The 8,715-nt window shown below is 44.0% G+C and overlaps 1 protein-coding gene across 1 annotated transcript; it reads right to left on the bottom strand.

Moving 5' to 3' along the window:
• Positions 1–2,752: 2,752 nt before the first annotated feature.
• On the bottom strand, positions 2,753–7,695 carry Xbp1 (X-box binding protein 1). The gene is given in 6 exon segments (XM_047562529.1): positions 2,753–3,898; positions 4,199–4,282; positions 4,285–4,344; positions 5,070–5,198; positions 6,279–6,375; positions 7,412–7,695. Coding segments are annotated over 6 exon segments (1,161 nt in total). The 5' UTR covers positions 7,645–7,695; the 3' UTR covers positions 2,753–3,340.
• Positions 7,696–8,715: the final 1,020 nt, after the last annotated feature.

Consider the following 8,715-nt stretch of genomic DNA (forward strand, 5'->3'; position numbering starts at 1 on the left):
TGTATTCCTACACTTAAGTAAATGCAATAGATAATCTCTCTGCTTTCCTCTAAATTGTAATTGAAACAACATTCATGTCAGTGAGGAACTTAAATTGTCATGAAAGGAGGAGTATTTTGGATTAAAAATAAATTTCACAGCTGAGATTAGTGTGAGGCAGACTGTTTTGTCATTCTAAAACCCATAGAATGCTTCATGCCGAGAGCAGCTCACTGCTGTGGATTGTCAGTGTTAGAAGGCAATCTTGACTGAGTTAAAAATGTTCAACTCTGGAATTGGAAATGGTTTCTGAGTTCACAGAGAGGGTTTGGGATCTGTAAGAATGAGGAATAGAAAAACTCTATGTAAAGTTCAGTTACATGGTTATTCTTTAAGAGTTGACAGGTCACTGGGTGGCAGTGTTGCTTGCATATTTGTCCTCATTCTTTGATGACTTGTTGGTGAGGGGAAGTTACCTTTGGCTTGTAGTTACAGGAAGCAAAAGATGCCGTTTTGTTTTTAACCAAAATTAAAAATAATAGCTAAAAGTTATCTAACTTACAGATTTAGAAACGAAAGCCTAAAGTAGATAGTGATGATTTAGTATTATAATCCAACTTGGGTCCAGTGTTCTTTCTACTTGATCAGTTGATTTTATTGAATCTTTTTGTAGCAGTACCTAAGATGTCATTTAGATTTTATTGAAATAGTATGGTTTGGAGTTGGACCCAGTGGTGCACACGTGCAAACTCAGCTACTCAGCAGGTTGAGGTAGGAGGATTGCAAGTGTGAGACCAGCCTTGGCAACTTGGTGAAACCTGTCTCAAAATAAAATGAAAAAAAAAAAAAAGGATGGAATGTAATTCAGTTGTAAAACACTCCTGGGTTCAATCTCAGTATGGCCAAGAAGAGGTAGTTCAGGCAATGGTTAAATTCCTTGATGAAACAGAGTTTTGTGTATATCAGTTTCATTCAAACATTCTACCTCAGTTCATTCCCTAATTCCTCAGACTACCAGTGGTGTTTAGAGGTGAAGTAGTTAAAATAGTGTTTAGACTTGAGCTTTAGTGAACAGTGATGTGGTCTTTCAACATCCATTTTGCCTTAAAGTCCCTGATGAACTTTAAGTCACAAAGATAAAGATTCTTAAAACTAGAATTTGATACTTTAAAATACTCCTGGAATAGGCAGAATTACCTTCCACCTAGTTGTCTCTGCTCCAGTAGCACATCGAGTAGGAAAATGAGGAAGTGACACTTGTCACTTGCATCTTTAATCTTAATTATGAGACACCCCTTTGCATTTAATAGAGATCTTGCTTTGGTGTTATGGAAAGATCTTGATTTTTAGTTATACCATTCAATTTGGTGTTTCAATATGAAAATGTCCTTGAATACCAGGTGTTTTCTCAGGGCTGAGCAGTGTTTAGTAATTCTTGCCCATCTGTGCAGGAAATGAAAACCCTGATAAACTACTCAAGTTACATATGGCCTCTCCTGTTGGCACAGCTGCCTCTTTCATGATGCCACTGGATGTAAATGACTTGAGCCTCAACCTCCAGATGTTTGTACTATTGTGGTAGGACAAAAATGCATCTGTAACTGCACTAGCCTATGTAATCCCTAAATAGATTTTTGGCCCTCAGGTTTTCAGAGTGAATTGGGCAAGATAGTTTTCAATCATGAGGACAACTGGAAGCCATCCTTATGTTTACAGTATAAAACTTAGCCTGAGTAAACCCACATGGCTGAGTAATAGGATTGGGCTCTGGCAACCGTATCTATGCCTGACTTGCCTGCAAGCCCACTTGTGGACCCACTTCCAGTCACCTCAGCCAACACACTCCTTTGTACTTGTCATAAGCTATAGCCTGCTTTGCCTTGCTGCTTGAAACTCCCTGAATTCCTTTTGGTTCATTCACTTTGACCTCCCCATATATAGTCTTAATAACTGTAAGTAACATGCCATTTAATTGCTAAATGGACATAGAATAATTTCATCTGCTGGCACAGGTGAAATAATTTCTATAAATAAGGGAATTCCCAAGGAAAAAATGTACCATGAAGGATGATGTCATCAAGTCTGAAGTGGGGCTATGTTAACATTTCTGTGTTCTTGAACAGAAGTTTTTTGTGAAATAAACTTGTGTAAGTATGAGAGACTGAAGCCTTTCCAAAGTGGATTAGGAGATTAAAAACTTTCAGGTGCCTACAGTGGCATAATTGATGGTGTATCCCCCCACAAGGTTACCTAGCTCACCAATGGCTGAGTTGAAACCAGGGGGCAGAATCTAGGAAATGCTGGGGCTGTGGTTGTGGCTGTGGCTCAGGGTTAGAGCACTTGCCTAGCATGTGTGAGGCACTGGGTTCAATCCTCAGCACCACATAAAAATAAATAAAGGTATTGTGTCCATCTACAACCAAAAAAAATTTTAAAAATCCAGGAAGTGCTTTAAATTCCTGTGATAATGGCTAGAGAATCTTGATTTTTTGATGGTATGTCCTCTTAACATTCCCAAAACGGTACAATACAATAGGGTTCTAGCCCTGCCACTTACTGTGATACCGGTCAATGAGACCGAAGGAACTATCTCAAATTGCAGATTATAGCATTATGGCAGCCAGTAATTGAAAGTCAGTGATTAAGGTGGAAAAGCCAGCAGTCACTCTAGAAAGTGACATGCTTACTTTAGTTAGATAAATGGGAAACAGGGAGGCATCTAGAGAGAAAAAAACAACTTATCATCCTAGAAGAAATCAAAGAACAAGGACACTGCATTGCACTTTTTAATTTGCAAGGGTAGTTTTAAATAAATGAAGAAAGCACCTTCCAGAAGCTACAGTAGCAGAAAAAGATTCCATCAAGCATTTACATAGTAAATTTCTATAATTTCATAAGATTCTTGATCTTTACTTGAACCTGTACATAAGGAAAAAGGAGCCCCTTCAGATAGGTGTTTTCTCTGCTTGCAGAAGCAAACTAAAGGACCTAAAATTGGAGGCAAGCCTGTGATGCTTGAGAAGGGGAAAGAAAAACTGATAAAAGGCCATTCGTAAATTCCACTGTCTAAGACACCTGTCAGATGACCCTTACATAAGTATCACAGGGCAAACTACTGCCCTTAAAAGTACAATCTCAAAAGTTGTAGCTCTAACTTATAGTAAATATGTCTGAATACCTTGGACTGCTGGATATGAGAAGACAATACTTGGAGTCATCTATGAGGTCTGAATAGACAAATACTTTAGAGGAATTCTCTAGGACTGTATGCCCTCTACTTTGGCTTTTTGAATAAAGCACAGCTAGCCTTCTCTCCTCTCCTCCAGGCAGTGTTAAGAGTCAAGGACAAGGGCAACAGTCCTTAGACACTAATCAGCTGGGGAAAGAGTTCACTGGCAAAGGTGTCCTCCCAAGAATGGTTCACACCAAGTGGAGAGGACATGTCACTGAATGGGGAAGGGGAGCCCTCATATCCACAGTCACTATAAGCATCCAGCAGGCAGGAAGATGGCTTCAGACAGTGGCTGGATAAAAGTAGATTTGAGATACCCAGCTCTGGAATGAAGTCATCTTCTACAGGTTCTTCCTTCACCGACACAATGAATTCAGAGTGATCATTCTCTGAGGGGCCGAGAGGTGCTTCCTCAATTTTCACTACCACATTAGTTTGGCTTTCTGTCTCAGAGGGCATCTCTAAGACTAGAGGCTTGGTATATACGTGGTCAAAGCGAATTAGTTCATTAATGGCTTCCAGCTTGGCTGATGACGTCCCCATTGATAGAGAAAGGGAGGCTGGTAAGGAACTAGGTCCTTCTGGAGAAACCTCTGGCAGCTCCTCCAAGCTGGCAGACTCTGGGGAAGGACATTTGAAGAACATGACTGGGTCCAAGTTGTCCAGAATGCCCAACAGGATATCAGACTGCAAGAGGCAAAAAACCAGAGTGCAACTATTAGACTGTACCTGAGAATCCATTAATAACACTCCTAGTACTGGGCTTCATCAGGTAAACTAGTCCTTAGGCTGTAAGATGACCTTAGGACTCAACTGGTCTGTTTATCCATGTCCTAAATCTCTGAGAACTAACTAAGGAGGCTGTTGATGTTCATCTCTAGCCCCACTAAAACTAACTTTTGCCCCCATCTATCTGGTTAGGGATGTCAGACATCAGGTGCATGAATGAACCAGTTATACAGCTCTTGGTAAAACAATGATTCCTACCTCAGAGTCTGAAGAGTCAACGCTGTCAGAATCCACGGGGAGATGTTCTGAGGGGGTGACAGCTGGGCCTGCACCTGCTGCAGAGGTGCACGTAGTCTGAGTGCTGCGGACTCAGCAGACCCGGCCACCGGCCTCACTCCATTCCCCTGGGAGGAAACCAAAGTGAATAAACACTCATGCGTCCCCAAGGAAATGCTCACCAGGCTCTCAAGAAAGTTGAACTATTCTTTAGAGATGAATCTTTTCCCTTACCATTATTATTTCCATTTTCTTCAGATCTCAAGAGGATATGACTGATTTTTTTACACAGTGATATATTTTCCCTCCCAAGCAAAGAATCAGGCAGAATTGATAAGTCTTAATAATAATGTTCCTAAACAATAACCTATAGTGATTTAAGCCTGGAATCCTCTATTGCCAATCTTGGACCACTTAGGCACCATCACTGAATGTGCCATTTTTATCCACAGACTAAAACCCATCCATCACCATCCTCTTTTTCCCTCTCACAGCAAATCCTCTCTCTACTCACATTCATCAAAGAGCTACCATAATCGTAGTCTGATTTGACAGGCTCTCTCACTCTGGTTCGCCTTGATGGTGCATGCTGTTGGCTACTGCATTTGTTAGTTCTTATTCTGAGAGAACCATGTAACTTATTTTAATTATTAGCACTTAGTACTATTCACTACCCACCTGAAAAATGAATAAATGTCATTAAAGAAAGGACATCCTGCCTACCTGGAAATGTCATAAAAGTAAAGGAAAATCTCAAGAATGCTTTTCATCAGAGATCCATAATGCAAATATAATTTAGGTCATTTCACTTGGAATCAGTTCTCGAGTGTGACACCAACTAAAAATGATTTACCTTGGTCTCTGACTCCTCTTCAGTAACCAGGGCATCCATCCCCAAGCGCAGTCTTAACTCCTGGTTCTCAATTACAAGGCCATGAGTTTTCTCCCGTAAAAGCTGATTTTCTAGCAAAAGTTTTTGGTTCTGTAAGAAAATTGGTAAGAGGCTATTAAGCATCTAATTATTTGACTTAAGAATCCATCTGAAGCTTTACTACAATGGGTTTTCTTCTTGAAATTCTAGAAAACTCTACATATATATACTTGTTCACAGTAGGTATTAGAAGGCTGGTCATAATTATGAAAGAAGAAAAAGCTATTTAAGAAATGCCATTTTGTGGGGTCAAAAATAATACAATGCCTCTAACTACAAATACAGATTTCAACAAAGGATGACTTGTAGCTCTAATTTAGATATTTTACCTTGAACTGAAGTTAAAAAACGGTAGCAATGGACTATAATACCAAAATATATTTAAAAAATTAAACTGATATGAAATGATTCAAACTTTAAAAAGAACAGTGTAGGGGCTAGGGATGTAGCTCAGTTCATAGAGTGCCTGCTTAGCATGCACAAGGCCATGCTTTAATCCCCAACACCACAAAAATAAACAGTAATCAAAACATTAAATTGGGGCTGTAGCTCAGCAGCGGAATGCTTGCCTCGCACATGTGAGGCACTGGGTTTGATCCTCAGCACTACATAAAAGGAAACAAAATAAGGGTATTATGTCTATCTACAACCAAAAAAAAAAAAAAAAAGAAAAGGAAAAAAAATTTTAAAAAGAACAAATAATCCTTGCATATTCAAGCTGTATAACTGGCAGCAATTTAAGATTAGGTTAACAGGTGAATCCTAGAAGGGAAAGGGGAACTTCAGTGAACTGTTGGCCAAGCCAGAAGAATCTAAAGTTAAAGCAATGATTTCTTTTCTGCCCTGACAAACTTCTTAGCATTTACTGACTACATACTGTTGACAGATGTAGCACCAAATACCAGAGGGTCAATCACTTCCAATCTCTACAAGTTTCCTCATTTCAACTACCTATCTTAACTTAGACTTGTTAAACTTTTAACTTAGACTTAACTTAGACCAGTTATACTTTTAATTACACATTGAACAAGAATCGAAAGGGGCTGAAACAACTTGGGTCGGACAGCAAATATCAGCATATCCACCAAGGAAGGATACACCATGTAGGAGTTTGGCCTTAAGTAGTTTTACCTCTTCTTCCAAATCTACCACTTGCTGTTCCAGCTCACTCATCCGAGCTTTCTTGCGATCTCTGGCAGTCTGTGCTGCTACTCTGTTTTTCAGTTTCCTGAGAAGGAACATACCACACTGAGTCATCTCAAACCTTATTTCGTCTTTTTTTGAAAACTTGGCCAGTTGGTACTTTCATTTTAATTTACAGTATAAGGCAAAGCAATGGTAAAATACTTCAGGCTCCTCCCCTCTATAAAGCCAGAAGTACGGCCTTCTGTCAGTCTAGATTGAAGACTTGCTTTTATTCTCTCCCATATGGCGTCATCCATCTCGGTCTCATCCTGGCCACAGCATCCGGACTGAACACAAACCCAATTCATGTTGCATCATAAGAACCTTTTCTCGCCCCCTCTCCTCCCCCGCTGCTTCCTGATTCCAATTCCCTCACCCAGGATCCAGCCTGGACCGATTACATCTAGTGAAGGTTGCAATGGCTGTGACACAAGTTCTCCCTCCCCAAACGCAATTCAGGCTGCCGGAGGCGGGTGGTTGTTGCCCTAGGGTTGAGATCCTAGGCGGTGTTCTGACAAATGGACCCGTCTGCTGGCGGAGGCATGTCTTACACCACAAAAGGCACCATGATCATAAAAGAACGAACATTTGCCAAGGACTAAGTGCTAGGCACATTATATACTCCTCTCGTTCTAAGGCCACTGACGAAGCTTGACTACGGAGCCTTAGAGTTCCTAGCTTTTTCAACAGCTGTCATTTCAGCACTGCGCCTCTCCAAAGAACTAGGTAAATCGAGAAGAGGCGAATCGACCTCATATTACAGCCCCCGTTTTCAGAGAGGCTGAGCGACCGTTCTGTGGTCACACAGCAAGATCTGTAACACATGCCCGCATCCCCAGCTCCAGTCCTCTCTAATGAATCAGAGAAGTAATGAAAACCGGCCTGGTTAGCCCTGGACTCCACCCTGCACGGCGGATCCGGTCAATACAGGCTTCCTGCCCCTCCCTGCCCCGCGCCACGCTGGCACTGGACCTGCCAGGCCCGAGGCGCTCGAGAACGGCAGGATGGCCAACTCCCGGCCCCCGCCCCCACCAGCGTCAGGGCTTCAGGTCTGTCCCAGACCCCGGCCCCTCGCCCACCTCCTCAGCGCCTTCTCCTCCGGGCTCAGGTGCGTGAGGCGCTGTCGCTTGCGCGCCTGGGGCGGCCCCCCACCGGCCGCCTCGGGGCTGGCCCCTCTCTGACCCGGCACCATGAGCGGCAGGGCCCGGCCGGCCGCGGCTCCGGCGGCGGCGGCGGCGGCGGGCTGGCCGGACAGAAGCAGTACTTTGGGGGCCCCAGAGGCCGGGCTCGGCGCCGCTGCCACCACTACCATGGCCCACGACCGTCTACGCGAGTGCGCGCCGCCGCCGCCCAGCCGCCCAGCCGCCGCGCCCAACCTTTCTAGGGTCGTGGCCGAAAGCGATTGGCCCGCGCCGCGTGACGCGCGGCAGAGCTCGCCGCCCATTGGTCCGGCGAGCCCACCGGGGGCGGGGCCTGGACGTCCGGCCTGGCGGCCGCGGTCCTGGGCAGAGGACGCTAGGGACCCAGCGCGGGATCCGCGGGGACAGAAGGGACCTCCGGGGGGCCCGGGGCTGGTATGGCGTCCTCAAGAAACGGATGTCCTCCCTGGGCTGACGCTTTTTGTGCCCGAAAGGCCAGACTTTAATTTCAAACCGAGAGATTTCCAGACGGGAATTTTTTTTTGCCGAGACAACGGATGATGACCTCCAGCTGGGCACAGTTTTAGCTCGTGCGTCACTTGCAGCCCCGCGGAGCGGAAAATAGAAACGGATCGCAGATCCGGCCTTGGGTTGTGGTTGTGGGGGGAACCCTGGAAGGAAATTCGCGAAATGAGTGCACATGTCCCATATCGAGATGGCCTAATAAGCAGTACTCCGGGTGGTGGCTGTACATGTGGTTTAGTTTTTCTTTGCATTTCTACACTTTCTGCTCTGACTCTCATTGTTATTTTGTCTTCTTATCTTGCGGTTCTGGGGATTGAACCCAGGGCCTCTTTCGTGCTAGGCAAGCACTTGACCACTGAGCTACATCCCAGCCCCACATCATTATTTTTTAATGACGAGAAATCAAAAACGGAGACTTTGTGTTTACCTTGAACCCCTCTTGCTCTCGGGGAGGTTCCAGGCTCCAGCCGAGAGGTTGTGGCAGAAAGAGTGCCAGGTGCTTGTGACAGAGAGGTCTCCAGGCAGCAGCAAGGGAACAATTTCGGCACACGAAATATTAAAATGGAAAAATCTGAGACAACTCCTCACATATGCATGTTCACCTTTAAAAAAAAAAAAGTAAATTAACAAAATGTTCAGTTCCTTTGGTATTTCAAAGCGAAACTTTTAAAAAAGTGGTTGTAGCTTTCTCTTCTGTGTTCAGCAGTATTTTGGATTCT

This window comes from Sciurus carolinensis, chromosome 8 (assembly GCF_902686445.1).
Source record: "Sciurus carolinensis chromosome 8, mSciCar1.2, whole genome shotgun sequence".
Lineage (NCBI taxonomy): Eukaryota > Metazoa > Chordata > Mammalia > Rodentia > Sciuridae > Sciurus > Sciurus carolinensis.